At 42.9% G+C, this 15,518-nt stretch overlaps 1 protein-coding gene across 3 annotated transcripts in view; it reads left to right on the forward strand.

Moving 5' to 3' along the window:
• Window positions 1-15,518, forward strand: part of EBF2 (EBF transcription factor 2) — a 186,097-nt gene that overhangs the window by 4,792 nt on the left and 165,787 nt on the right. For all 3 annotated transcript variants that reach the window (XM_040626486.1, XM_040626487.1, XM_040626488.1), the window contains exons 5-6: window positions 251-324; window positions 6,417-6,485. In XM_040626486.1, coding sequence (XP_040482420.1) covers window positions 251-324; window positions 6,417-6,485 — 143 coding nt within the window. The remainder of the gene's footprint in view (window positions 1-250; window positions 325-6,416; window positions 6,486-15,518) is intronic.

Genomic DNA, 15,518 nt, shown 5'->3' on the forward strand with positions numbered 1-15,518 from the left:
AGAGATCCCGTCCCCCCAAAATTCGTTTTTGCAGGAAATATGTCCTCACTAGGGCAAACTTCTCTATTATACTTTCACTTGAGTTAATCAGGCCACAGCTCAGGTTCTGTGCTAACTCTAATGAGGCAGTGGGCGGAGGGGGAAAAACCAATTCTGTGCTTGTTCTGAAGTCCCCTTTCCTTTGTCTCTCCATTGCCGTCATATCTTCCCTTCCTGCCCTGTCCTCCCCACCACCCCCACTCCTTTGCAGCCCATAGCTTACGAGGGACAAAATAAGAATCCAGAAATGTGCCGAGTTCTCCTGACGCACGAAGTGATGTGCAGGTAAGGGTCGCTTTTTCCTGCGGGCTTTGCTGGAAAGCGGGGCGGTGAGCCGCGCTAGCCGGCTTGGTGCGTCCCCGGCATTGACTTTCAGGAGTCCTGGCTCCAGGGGAGGGAGGCCTTACCCTGGGGGCTGATCTGCTAGAACTCCCCCTTTAAAGGACAGATTCTTAGAGCATATCCGTTAGGACTCCAAAAGGAAACCCAGAAGCACTCAGAATTTCACCCCCCTGGCATCTCAGGAGTTTCCTCCGTTATGAGGAGGAAGTTTCTGCTGTCCATCGCTCAGTGGTAGCGTGGGGAGAGGCCAGGCAGCCCTCGGCCAAGTTTGGGGTCTCCAACTTTCCCTGAACGGGTCTCCACCCGAGGTCCACACTGCAGGTTCCTGCCTGTCCTTCCCGCTCTGGGTAGATTTCCAGGAGGGGCCACTTGTGGAGTACGGAGTCAAAGTACTGGAAAGACTTGCAGTCTGGGAAAGGGAACCCCCACCCCCACCCCAGCCTCTGAGGCACCTGTCTGTGATGCGGAAGGGTTTCCTTCCTCCTGGGATGCTGCTTCTCCAATGATTTCACTTGTCAGCGGGAGTTTCTGAGGTCTGGAGAAACTACTGGGAAGAAAGAGCAGTTCCATTGACCGCTAGTGGAAGAGGCTGGGAGAGGACCCCAGCAGGGGGGTCCGGAGCAACAGTTGGATTCTGAGCATCAAGTTGTGAGAGGTGTCTACTCAGATTCCTTCATTTTCCCCTATCTTCTTTCTGGAGACCAATCATTCCATTTTGAGTCCTTTCTTCTGCTTGTCTAGAAGAGAATTAAAAATTAGAAGAAATTTATCCATGCACTTAATTATTCATTCTTTCAACAAACGTTTGAGTATTGGGGACCCCCACAGCAAACGAGAGAGAGGCTATAAAAAGGAAACTCTGGAAAGAGGTGGTTATTTTACTCTAAACGTTTAAATGTCAAGCCCATGCATGTTTTTCTTCCTCCCAAATCTCGTACAGGAGAGAAAGTCTCAGTTCTTCCTTACTCTCTGCTGTTGCCCCAGTGAACGTCCACCAGCTCCAGACTCGCTAGTTTTGGGTAATTGCAGACGATCTGATTTAGTTTGGACTGTTTTATGGGCAGCTCCCAGCAGCCCCGGCTCCCTCCCAAACCAGTCAGAAAGAAACCATAACAATCAGCCATGTTTGTTTTGGTTTTGACCAAGTATTAGAAAAACAAACTTTGCCAAATGCAAAGTTCAATTCCGCCAGTGGCCTGGGTGGAGGGGAATGGAGCTTCCCTGCCCGAGTAGCTGGGAGAGGCCATGGGTGACGGAGTGAGCAGATAGCCACTCCATTATCCCAGGGCCCTTGATAGATTCATTCAGAAAGCAAATGCAATTCCAAGAAGAACTTGCATGTAATACCTAGATTAAATAGTTAGAACACTTTGATTTGGTTGGCTAATTGAAGGACTTTTTTTTTTATCCCTCTTTATACTTTTAAATGTCTTTGTTTGGAGAGATTATCTTCTTAAAAGAAAAGAAAACAAATGCCCAAACTGGCCCATTGTCTGACGAATTATACCTATCACTTTAAATAACACTCGCATGCCCTATCCAGCTGTAGTTAAGGCTGACATTTTTATTTTTAAGCCCAATCAAATCCTCCTCATTTTATGCTGTTTAAGAAACAGCATCAATTTTTAAAGCCTCTAGTTTAGTCTGCATTAGTAACACAATATAAAAATTTAATGTACTGTAACTTCTCTGCATCTGAGACCCGGGAAGACGCTCTGCGATTTTCTTCCCAAAAGTAGAATTTAAAACAAATATTAATTATGGGTAAAGAAATGATCCATTGGATGGGTACTGTGTATGGAGTGTGTGTGTGTGTGTGTGTGTGTGTGTTGGGAGATAGCTGGGATGGTGACAAATACTGGGTGTATCCAGAGGGGAAGATCTCAATTTGTCAGCCAGAGTTGGTTGATTCTCCAGTAAAGGAAGAAAGTTCCTTCTCCCACATTTTAGGGGCCAGGGAGAGCAGTCAGTGATTGAGGGATGAATCAGATGCGCTGTTCTGAGGGGTTACTGCTCACTCTTAGTTCCCTTTGCGTGGTGCTCTTGAGCATACCTGCGAATTTCCCTGAATGGTTTTATGTTCTGTAATCCTTAGGAAAAAAAGCTCATAGCTTGGCGTTGAGCTTTCAGAGGGAATAAAATAAAATCTCTTTAGGAATAACTTTTTCTCCCTTCCCCAGTTGTCTCTGTTCCTCTCTTCCCTGCTTTAGTTCATTTTGCCAATTATTAGCAAGGAGAAATCTAGCTGTTATGTTGCTGCCAGCCACCCCTGTGCCCTCAATGCTCAGAGGGTTAAAAGATATTATAATTTGAACAGAAGTCGTCTCAAGGCCTACAGCTGGCTAATAACAGAGTTGTATTGAGCGCGAGCAAACCCCACAGCTGTGACTTTTCGCCACAAGGCGCAGGCTAGACAGGGCCCTAATCAGATGGGCCAGCCGGGCAGTGGGGCCAGTGTCTTTATCGGCCAGATGGTGTGAATTTAGACACTTTTGTTATGCAATCGCAGGGAGGAGTTGGGGAGAAGAAAACAAAACAAAAGCCACCATGCTGTGCGCTTATTTGAGTTTGAAATTAGAGACAGATTTTTGAAAGTTGAGGGTTGAATTTTAAAAACGATTTTGGAGGGGAAAGGGCACATTCGCTTGTCTTGAGCAGGAGTTTGACTGACTGGACACCCTGTGTCCAAGGCTGGGGCTTTTTTCTTCTCCAACCATCCCTTATCCCCCTTTTTTCTTCCTTTCGGAAAAATGCAGGTAAGATTCAGGATTGGGATGCAATTTTCCATATTCTCCCTGCCTCGTCCCCAACTTGGTTTATTTTGTCTCTTCCCCTCTCTAAAGACTGTGTGAGATGGGGAGGATCAGAGAGGCCTGTAGTGTTTGAGGGGAAAGGTCCTCTGAGTACGAATTAGACTAAAATAAACCAAACCCAGCCAAACTGTGGAGTGGAGGACCAACCTGCCTTTTCAATCATTAGGGAGAAAGTCCTTCTGAGCCTCTCCGTGATAGTTAGGAACACAATCAACCTAGTACCAAGTTCAGTTTCCTCTTCTCTTTGTTTATCTTCCCCCTTCCTTTCCTATTTTACAGTCTTGCTCGGTTTTAAAAACACTTACCAGGAACTTCAGACCTAGAGACTTGCTAATTAGAAGATAACCCTATTAAGCCTTTTCTCTCAAGTAGCCAAACCTGACGTTGGTCGCACAGGCTTTGTCTCTACAGCAAGGGGAGAGGAGAATGGAGTTTGTTATCTGAGTAATTCAGGGCCCTAGTCCTTCAGGTTCATCATGCACACATCTGATCCCAGAGTGATTGTTTAGAGACCATGGATTCATGAATGTCCTCCACTTTCCACTTCCCCTTGCTTATGTTAATATTACCGGCATGAGGATGGAAAGCCATTTAAGAAACCAGATTAAAAAAAATAACTAGGACATCTTGATGAGAACATTTCTTTAAAAACAAGAAAAGAAAAGAAAGGAAAAGAATTAGTTTTGCCTCACCCAGAGAAATTTTGAGAAGGGCTCAGTTGGAGCACATGCAGTCCCCCTCTATTATTTTTATACCTTTACTATTTCAGTCCGGCCACCAAGTGAGTGTCTTCTACATATTTTCTGTGCTATTAACATTAGAGATTATACTTAAATACGTTATTGTTGGAACAGGGAAGGTTGGGTCCTAAAGCGTCTCTGCATTTTTCTTTGAATATCGTTTCCTTTACCGATGAGATTCTCCACATTGTATTGCACTGGCACCAGACTTACATTTTTATCTGTTTTTCTTCTCCTTCAGAGAAAATCCCCATGGAAAGCAGCTGAATTCAGCTGAGCAATTTTGCAAACTTACTCGGCCTCTTCAGAATCATTCCTTCTCAAACTAAACAGATTGGCGCATCCTGACAGTCGGTGCTCTCGTAATTAAATTGTACTAGCATCGCACACATATTTGGGTTAGGCTGACACACTGCTGATGTCAAAGGGGAGTCTAGCTAGAAGGTCTTTAGGTAACAAGCATGCCTGGGCTTTTGAAATTGTGTTGCTAAGAAAAAAAGATTTGCCTGAGCCGCAAAGGTATTCTGCTGACATCAGCAACGGAAATAGGAGAGGTAGGAGAGGGAAATGGGTGGTGGTAGGGAGTTGGGAAGAGAGACAAGGGCTTTGGGAGGTGGGAAAGCAGCTGGCCAGCATTTTTATTGGTGTTAATCTTGGGATGGATTGAAATTTTAAAAGTTAAGACCCAATATAATTTCAAAGGCAAAATATTATTTCAGAAAGTCCCCAGTGGCAAACTCTGGTATTTAAGAACATTGAGACAATTTTTCTTTTACTTCCTACTAATTTGATTAAATTTCTTAAAACCTCCTGGCGCTCATTTGGTGAAACTTGTTTAGCAGCTCTCCAGTCTGTCTTGCTCTTTGAGAAAGGTAGAATGGGTCGCCGGGTAATCCCACACATCCACACATCCCTGTAGGAGCGAAGATGAAATTTTACAGTTTTACAAAGACTTCTTTATTCGTTTGTTTGTTTTCAATTCTGTGGTGGACCAGAGAGGGCAAGTGCACTGGGGAGAGCCACAGAGTAAATCTGTGTCTGGGCTGATGGTAGGCCTCGCAGTCCCTGCTGCCTTGTGGCCTCCCTCTTTTCCTTGTTCTGTCAGCACTTCCAAAGAAGGCTTGGGGATCTCATTGCCTCACGGGCTTCCTAAACTGAGAAGGGACTCTGGAGATAATCTAGTCCAGTATTTTAATTTTATATATATGAGGTTGGCGAAGCCCAGAGGGGTTAAACAGATTTGACTACATTATGGTAGCTGCTTGGTGACAGCGTTGGGTGGGACACCAGAGCCCGATGCTCACTTCAGCAATCTTCCCATTGTGTTGCTTCACTCTCAAACTTAAACAGATCAGGGGAAGGGCAGTGCTGACATCTGGTTTGCTTATTGCTAATGTTTAAGAAGCATAGTCTCCGACCAGTGTGGATGGTTATTTTTCTTTTTTTTTTTTTCTGTGCCATGTCCAGGCTACATTCTTAGGCAACTCCTGTTGATGGTAGAACATGTGTTTGAATGAGCCAAGAGGTATTCAAGAGACTGTGGTCCTGGTGGCAGTGGGCAGTGACGAGGGGACATGATTTTCCAGTGCTTCCCTACCACCCAACTTCCTTTGCTCTTGTCACATCTGTCTAGGTCTTTCATATAGGCACCTTTGGATTGGAGCATTTTGCTCTCTGCTTAGGTCAGACTGAGTCCTTCCTATCTGCTGTAGGATTTCTTCTTCTCTCTCCCCCTCCCAGATAACTCCACAAACCTTTCTTGGGCATCTACCAGGCACCCAGCACTTTGCTAGGTGGAAGTCTTGGGGGGTAGCATCTTCAAGATGGGACTTACACAGGAAGTCCCATTTCTGTTCTGGACTTTGTGAAAATCATGGGAGAGATTATTTTACAATTCTCTCTGCCTCATTTTCTCCCTAGTTTAAAATGTATACCATGGTTCTGGTCTTCCTCCTTCATCTTTAGAAGATGATAGAAATGGGTAAATAAGTGAATGTTTATAAAGTACACTGAGTTCTCTGGAAAGATGTTATTATGTACATAAAGTTGATAACCACTGGGCAGCTATTCTTGGTCTATTTTATGCATTTTCCTTTCCCTTCTCTCTTCAAATATTTATTAAGATGCAAAGATCTAAAAGATACAATCATAAAATCATTCAACATGGAACTGGAAGTGACCTTATAGATTTAAAATCCAAGTCCCGTGGTTCAGAATACAAGTATGGCTCCTGGGAAAGTTGTGATTTGCTGAGAATTACCCAGTTAAAAGCCATAGAGCGAGAATTTGAGAGAGCATCTTTGGGCTTGAGGTTCAATATTGTTTTCAGACATGGCCATAAATTCTGTGCTGGAGCAACTGAACACTAAGAGGCTACCTAGCACATTATAATTTTTGTGAATGTTTCTATGTTGTATGCTCATTGTATTTTCTTGATTTTAACAAATTTCTTTTACTCTCTTGGTTCCTTCCCAATCCACAGTCGATGTTGCGAGAAGAAAAGTTGTGGGAACCGAAATGAGACTCCTTCAGACCCTGTCATCATCGACAGGTAGGGGGAGAATGTGATTGAAACAATCATTCCTGGTTTCTTTCCTTTATGAATCTCCACGCTGAGTACTGATTGCTTGGGATTTGCCATAAGGTTGGTTTTGGGCTATCTTCAAGACAAAGCTAGTCCAACATGTGTTTTCTTGTTTTGGTTGGCCTTTCTGGGAAGAAGTCAGAACCATCCTTTCTGAACATGTGTCTCTAAATCTATGATGGGATTCTTTTCCAGGTGCACTGATGTCAAGCTAATAAGGAGTATGTGGATGGTAAAGGATGCCAGCTCTCCTATCTGGCAGAGCTGGGTCTCAGTAAGTTTCTTGGAAGAGGCAGTGTACCCCAAGTTAAGAGGCAACCGCTTTATCATTCTCAGTGATTGCTGTTGGGTTTGAAGACTATCAATTTAGATTACAGTTTAGGGGATTATGACAAGCTCTCTCCTACACTGAGGAAGATTCTGTTCTACCACAGAGCATTGCATTCTGGGTCTTATGTTATATTCAGAGTGGGAAAGATTCTCTGGGACAAGATGCTAATTCATTGAAATGTGATTTAGGCATCCTCAGCTGTCTGTTTTTGTGATTGGAAACAGAACTTACAAACCAACGAAGAAATACCAAATTAACTTCCAGCAATCATGTAATTTTTAAGAAATCCCCTATTCCCACCCCTAATTTTTTCTCTTTCGTTAAAAAACGGAATAATTCCCTATTGCTTCTTTCTTTGGGTTTTCTTGTTTCTAGCCAGGTCCTGAAATGGATTGGAGAGACCACAGTCTCCAAAGTTGTTATTCCAATATTCCAATGAATTCTCAGTTGGGAGAATGGAACCTCTGGCATTCTTCCCAGAAAGCCAGCTTGGTTTCTTTGTGGAAAGTATAGCATAGCCCTAGGAACGAGGAGGCTGGAATCCTGATTCTGTCCTCACTCCTGACCTTGGACAAAGCACTCAGCATCTCTGCTCTTCAGTGGTACAACTGAAGGGTACTGTCTGCCACTCTAAGTTTTAGGAGGCTCTGGAAGTGTCTATCCACGGCAGTTTTCCAGTCTTCTCTGAGATGCTTGGAAGAGGATGATCAAATGTAAAATGTTTGTTGGATGTGTGGGGTGCCTTTGCCATCGTAGGAAGTTCAGGTGAGACCCATTTTAGGGAGCTGTTTGGAATTTCCTTTTCGGTTTTGGCTTTTCTTTTTTCTGAAAGTGCATAGATACTCACAATGAAAGGGTTGTGAGAACTCTCTGGGGCCAGCATCTTCCTCATTTGACACACGAAAGACTGGCCCAGGACTGCTGACATGACTTGCCCACAATTGCACAGCTGAGTGGAACAGAGCTGGCTCTAAACACAGCCGTCTGTCCTTCTCGGCTCGTGCTCCCCTAGCTGCCACAGCCTCCCTCTCCCGGCACTGTCTGTCCTGACTTATGTGTTGATTGCACGTGGCCCCATTTCCCAACTTTCCAGGATGCCCTCAGGATCCCCTGGGGAATCTGAAGCATATGAGAACAGGCTAGATGCAGACCCAGTCCTTTCTGGCGTGCACACTGACCTCACCAATCATCTCTTCTCCACACACTTTTGCTCCCCTTTCAAGATGGTCCTCTAACCTCATGACTCATACCTCTTCTCTTGTCATAAACACACCACAAACCAGCTTTAGAAATGGTTGCAAACCTACAAATGCTAAGCTGCACCTTACATTTCATCAGCACACATCCTAATGACTCCGCACGGAGCAGTTCTTACTCTGAGAATCCCCATGTAGCCTGCACCTGCGGATAAAGCCAAACATATTTACATTTTCATCCTATGTGATACACACATTATGTGTAAAGAAAGTAGTCTTTCTGCATCTACACAGAGAGATTTTCAGACTAGGTGCTCCATTGTTTGTGCTAGAATGCCTTTACATTCTTCTCAGAAGGTGGACATTGTATCTTGGCTGCATATTATAGAGCTTTATGTGACTATGGCATTTATTTTTTTTACTATACTTTGCACAATAAAACAGCCCAGTGATATCTCTGCATCACTTGAAATATGTGTTACTTTCGAAATGTTGTACATCTACATATGGAAACGTACATATCCAAGGGTACAGGCAAATTGGCCATCATCAGGATTTTAGAGAACCCATTTTATTATAAACATTTGCATTTGTTCTGCTTACTCACTGTAAGGCTTTTGTTTGAAGACATTGCTCCCTCTGGTCTTACTGCTTCTGTATATCTTTGGGGCTTACCTTCGCCTCCTTCCCTTCCTTGTGGAAGTAACAGGAGATTAAGTCAGGTTTCCATTTGTTGGAAGTGGGGTGGGTGGTTTGTGTCATTCAGGGGTTTGGTTGAGTTGTGCCTCCAGTCCCTGTGTTCAACGTCTGCCAACTTGGAGACGTTGAGATCCCCCATGAGCACCAAACGGGTGCAAAGTAGTCTATTTTGGATTTCCTCTGAGTAAATATAGAACTCTCTGCTTTGCCCTTGTTTCTATAATGCCAACTAATTATCTCCTCCCCCTGCTCGCTCAATCTAACCAGATGCAGTTAATTTACACTGTCTCTCTTTGAGTTTTCTCACACAACAGGCACGCTCCACTCTGGCTCCAGGGAAGTCTGTTTATTCCCTTGGATTTGTGCGTGTTCAGGGGAAGGGATGGGGGGGGGCTCAAGGGTGGTTCCCAAACTTTTCACCACAAAAGACCCCCTTCTATTATTTCCCTTGGCTAACCCAGCATTTTGTAAGATTTTGCCTGCTAAACTGCAATTAACAAGTAATCATTCAGCTGTAATTCCATTTTTATTAATCAAAGACATACAACAGAATGAGAAGGAGAAAGCTCATTCCAGAAATGCCCTTGATCTCATCAATGGCCAATCAGAGGTTTTGACTGCGATGAGACAACCAGTGTTACCACAGTGACTCCATAGACTTCCAGCTCAAATACAAAACAACTTGACTTTTCCCTTAGCCCATGTGACCACATCCTGGGCAGATACTCAGTTTCCAACAGGCTGCTTGAAATACGAAAAATAGCTTTTACTACCTTGTGGCCCCTTCACTGAGAATCATTGGATTTTATAACAGAGCATCCCCTATAGGAGATTTGGTTCTTCATTTCCTAAGACTTAGCCCCAGACCAGAATTTTTTTTCCCCTACTAAATTATTCCCTGCCTTGACTTCTCCAGAAGCTTAAATTTAATTTTCATCTTCAGCTGTCTTTTCAGCATGCTTTTGTGAATTCTTAGGCAGCCACACACCCCTCTCCAAAAAGCCAGGTCAACACACAGCCCAGCAGGACTTGCTGCTGAATCACGGGCTCCCAGCAGAGCCTTCCTTCTGTGTACAAATGTGTGCGTGTGTAGAGTGGCAGTAGGGTTTATCAATTTTTAGTGTAAAAATCCAAAGTTCCTATTTGAAAGAAAAAAACTCCAGCAGAACAGAACAGAACAAAACCAACAATAAAACCATAATCCTTACTTTGGTCTTTGGCCTAAATCTTGTCTATAAAGATCTATGTGTGGTAAATAAAAATAAAAAGTCCCAAACCTGATTTACATTTTGTGATTTCAGAGCTAATCCAACCTTGTTTTCGTGGGCTGTGTTCTTCTCAGACACTCATCCCTGTGTGGAAACCTCTTCTGAATTTCTACCGAATCTCTGGGGCTCTCAGGATAATCTGGAGACCAATCTGCGGTGGTCCATGGGAAGGGTATTTTAGGGACAGTTTCATCGATGTAGGAGAGTGGAAAAGAGTCCTTACTGTTCCAGTTCTTGTAGCCCATAAAGTCAGATGGGTGGCAAGGGCAAGAGTTCTTTTTGAGTCTTTGTAGACACTCTGTGTCCATCTGCATGTGCATAGTGCTATGATATTTTCTCTTAAAAGGGCAGATCAACCTATGTTTCCCATGCTAAATATCCCAGTCTTTGGTCTTGGGACATTGGTCTCCATATTTCTGAATTCTGTTTCCATTCAATTTCTGAATTCTGTGTGGATGGATTTTTGTTTATTTTTCAAGAAGCCAGACAAACAACACAATGAACCTCATTCAAAAGGTTTAATTAAAAAGATCTGGTGTATAGGTACCCATGAGGGGTTTTCCTGATGTTATCTTCTTTTTTTTTTTTTTAATAAATTTTTAGTTGTGGAAAAATACACTCAACATAAAATTGACCATCTTAACCATTTTTAAGTGTGCCGTTCAATGGTGTAGGTACGTTCATATGGTTGTGCAGTGAGCGCCACCATGCATCTACAGAACTCTTTCATCTTGCAAAACTGCAACTGTGTCCCCATTGAGCACTAACACTGCACTCTCCCCCCACCCCTAGCCCCTGGCAGCCCCCATTCCACTTTCTGTCTCTATGAGTTTAAGTACTCTAGGGACCTCACATAAGCAAAAGCATACTGTATTTGTCCTTTTGTGACTGGCTTATTTCACTTAGCATAAAGTCCTCAAGCTTCCTTCGTGTTGTAGCATGTGTCAAAATTGCCTTCCTTTATAAAGCTGAATAATATTCCATTTTGAGTATATCATATTTGTTTATCTACTCATCTGTCGATGGACACCTGGGTTACTTCAGTCTTTGAGCTATTCATGAACAATGCTGCTATGAACATGGGTGTACAAATGTCTCTTTGAGTCTCTGCTTTCCCTTCTTTTGGATATATACCTGGAAGTGGAATTGCTGGGCCATATGATAATTTGAGGAATGACCAAACCATTTCCATAGCAGCTACCTCATTTTATGTTCCCACCAACCATGCACAAAGAGCCCAATTTCTTCACACCCCCCATGTTATGTGAAATTTTCTTCCTTCCTTCCCTTCCTCCCTCCTTCCCTCCCTTTCTTTCTTAGGATTTTATTTATTTATTTATTTATTTATTTATTTATTTATTTGAGAGAGAGCGAGAGAGTGAGAGCATGCATGTGGGAAGGGGGGGAAGAGCAGAGGGGGAGGGAAAGGGAGGGAAAGAATCTCAAGCAAGCTCTCCGCTGAGCACAGAGCCTGACACAAGGCTCTGTTCCACAACCCTGAGATCATGACCTGAGCTGAAACCAGAAGTCAGATGCTGAACCCACTGAGCCACCCAGGCACTCTTCTTTGTTTTGTTTTGTTTTAATAGTTGTAATCCCAAGTTTTTCTCCTGCTGTCATGTTGGTAGGCATCTTCACTTGTTGCTTTCTCCTCTGGTTCAGGCTTCCTTTTCGCTCTTTCTCTGCCTTTTCTTGCCACTTCTACCTCATTGACTACCTTGGTTCATCGGAGTGTGCGTTTGGATCCTCTTTCCTCTGGCCCATACTTGTTATTCTTCTCTCCAGTGTACCACTTAACTTCAAGAAAGTATTATTTGTGGGATGGGAATTTCTGGAGAATAACTGTGGGGAGTAAAGCCCTTACCGAACTTGTGTGCATGCTAGAGGGTATTGCATTCAACCTGAACACTGGAGTTTTTGTTAATTTACCAAGCGAACTTCCTGTTAGTCTCTTCTTGACTTGTGGTGAAGATTCAGCTTTGAACCCCACTATTCCTTTCAGAATAGAAGCAGTATTTGGATGGTGGTTGAAGTTGAGCTCTTGCTGAGATTTATGTCCACGAAGCTCAGTGGATTCCTGCCATCTTAGGCCACTCAGGCTGGTTTTCAATCTGTGACCACTCCCTCTCTTTTCCTGGAAATGGACAGGCCAGACATATCAGTAGAGGCATTTCCTGAACAAGGATTTCTGTCTCCAGGAAGGATGGATAAGACCAATACTCAACATTTAATTGGCACTTACTGTGTGCTGGGCATTGTGCTTAGCAGTTTGTGCTAATTAAATTATCTTCTTAATTAATTTTCAATGGTTGAGAAAAGTTTCAATTTTGTGGAGAAAAAAATGAGTCTTAAGGAGTTGGAGAACTTAGCCAAGGTCACATAGCCAGTTTCAGTGGTGAAATTGGAGTGTAGTTAATGGGTGGAAGCTCCAGAGAAAAACACTTTGGTCCAAAGGAAGGAAGAACTTCCCAGAACTTAGAGCTGTGTAAGAGTGGAAAAGCCCAGGGAGTATAGTCTGGAAGCACTCTTGATGGGATCATTTGAGAGGGGATCTGTTCACTGGGAAATGGTGGGCACTGTTGGCTCCTGAAGTGCCATTTGCCTCTGAGGTTGTACAAGTCACATTCATGTGTGACAGGTTGATGGAATGTCAGTCCTCAGTCCCCATGATGGAGAGGCAGCACTGTGTAGCAGACATGGCCTTGGACTAGAATCAGGATTTCTGCTTTTGGCCTCGGATCATTCACTAACTAGCTGAATAATGTTATAGCAGTGATGAGCTGCCTCTCTGGGCCTCAGTTTCCCTATCTGTAAAAAGAAGTGCATTGGATTAATGGGTGATCTTTATGTTACCTTCCAGCTCTGTATTCTCTGATTCTAGCTGAGGGCCCAGGTTTGGGTGTCAGGCATGCTAATTCATCAGCCTTGCTCATCAATAATTTACGGGAGCTATTAATATGTGCTTTCCATGCCCAGACTCCCCATCTCTAGTGTAGGGGAGCCCAGTGCTGTGAAGAGTCTACAAAAGCCTGGCCCCAGGCTATTTTTTTTTTTTTTTAGTGAAAATTCCATTCTCTCAGAGAGGGTGTAGATTTTCTCACTAAAAAACACAGATTATCTGCCCGAAGTGAAAGCATAATTCTTTCTTGTTCTCTTTCCTTTGTTGTCTAGTAAAAACATTGCCAGTTTCTTGGCCATTTTAGGGAGACACAGATAGGAGAAGGGACTCTTCTACTTGCTGGTATCGAGAAAGACATCCCTTTGGGTTGAAGCACTTCACAGGATGAGAGGCTGGACGAAGTGGTAAATAAGAAATCAAATTTCCCTGCTGATTAAAGAGGTGGTACAGAAGAGTTATGATGTTTACTTCTGTCGTTGGGTTAGTGTTTAAGAGTTATACTTATTCTACTTGATGGACCAGCCTTCCTAGACTTGCAGAACTTTAAGATTTGACACAGACTAGCTCAATCATCTGTACATTGGTTCACTCCATTGTTCATTCATTTAGGATATTTTTCAGCTGTTCATCTATTAAGCAAATTATTTGTGAACTCCTGGCACTTAGAGACCATCAGGGAATATAACAGCCATGGTTCCTACTCTCACGGAGCTGGCAGCTTAAATAATCACACAGTAAAATATTTATTTACCAACTGTAAAAAGTACTTTGAAGACTAGGTGAGTGGCTGGTAGATAGGTACTAACTTTCCAGTCCTATCATTTCTTTCTCCATGAATCTAAATGGAATCAAAATGTCTGTTTCAGCAAGCAGACTGTGAATATGTCCTCCTCTCTCCCTTTGCACATATCTACTCTGCCTGGAGTTCCCACCCCAAACTCTGACAGTATAAATCCTATCCATTTTTCAAGACCTACTTCAGATTCTGCGTCTTCAAAGATATCAGTTCTTATAGCCAAAGTCTTCACACTTGACCTTTGTCACCTGTGCTTGCTCTTGTTAGGATGTATGACTATTGTCATTTTTTTACCTATTTGGGTTTGCCTCACATTTCCAAGCATATTGTAATTCTTGGATGCCAGACGTCATATGCCACTTAAGTCTGTAATATTTTTTAGTTTTGTGATGGTGCTAATAATACTGCCTTTCTCAGTGAGTTGTGGTATTAAAAACACTAGTGTGTGTAAGGTGACCACCACAGTGCATAACAGAAGAGATGCCTTTAAAAAGTCATAGCAATTATTACTTTGTATCTCCCTCCCATAGTGTCTATCCAGTGGCTTGGATACTATAGTCACTCAGTAAATATTAGTTGGCAGATTAATCTGTGACCGCCCAGCCTTGAAGAGTTTGGATGACTGAGTCCTTTGCCAATTCATATAGGACCTTTCCCGTAACTAGTTGTATTTGACTACTGCTTAGCAGTCTTACCCCCAGTGGCAGACAGGTACAAAACAATGCTAAGAACAGATATCTAGGGTTGTGAGGTAGAATGAATCACTCCGTAAATGTTTACCAAGGGTCTCTTATATTATAGACTTTGCAAAGTGCTCTTAGGAGTAATAAAATTGAATAGACATGAAGCTTTCTCATCAGGAGCTTATAGTTCAGATGGAAAAAAAGGATGTGCCGAAAAAACTGTGATGCAATGGAAAAAGCAAAAACTGCTATAAGAGAGGCAGAGATTAAAACTCTGAAGACATGTAGCAGGCAGATGATTTTCATCTAGGTAGAGGTGTGAGGGGTGATGACTGTACTTAGGCATTCCTGGTTGAGGTCAACTGGCATTCTAGGAGGAAAATATATAGGAGAAGACATATGGAAAGGAAAGTCTTTCTTAAATCTGCTCATAGTTTTACAAGTGCAGGGATATGTGTGGAGGGGGGCAGTAGGTGAAGTTAGAAAGATTACTTGGGTCCAGATTTTGTAAGACTTTATATGCCTGTATGAAAGTATTTTGACATATTTTGTTGGTTGGTGGAAAGACAACAGAAAATTTTGAGTGGTGCAATTTTGTGGTCAGGTCAATATTTTGGAGAGATAACTTTGAGAATGAATTGGAAAATGGGGAGTGGAAGTAAGGGAACCTATTAGGAAGGCGTTACCAATAGTTCACAAATGCTTTTCTTTTTGTGCCTTTTTGGGGAATTTATCAGTTCATCTGCCAGATCTTGGGCATTATTTCCATTACCCTGTACCACCAGGAATTGGGAAGATGGGCAGTCTTCAAATTCTATGACTTCCTATAAAAATATCCCAGTTTCTGATTTAGTTTCTTTCATCTTCTTCTGGATGTGCTCCCTTCTACCACCAGTAGTGGTTGGGAGTTTGGTTTTCCCTGCCAGATACCAGTCATTGGAGGTAAAAGTCCCATTTTCTCACCTCGCCACATTTCACTTCCCCTCCCCCAATACACCCACCACTCCAAAGCTTTTGCTGATGTTGCCACTTGTCCCCATGAGTACGCGTCCTTTGTTCACTGGAAAGCTCAGATCCTTTGCAAAGAACTGCTGTTGTACCATCTGGCAATCTGTGAATTTTTTAGTA

The sequence above is a fragment of the Ursus maritimus genome, unplaced genomic scaffold (genome assembly GCF_017311325.1).
Source record: "Ursus maritimus isolate PB19 unplaced genomic scaffold, ASM1731132v1 scaffold_11, whole genome shotgun sequence".
NCBI classification, from domain to species: Eukaryota; Metazoa; Chordata; class Mammalia; order Carnivora; family Ursidae; genus Ursus; species Ursus maritimus.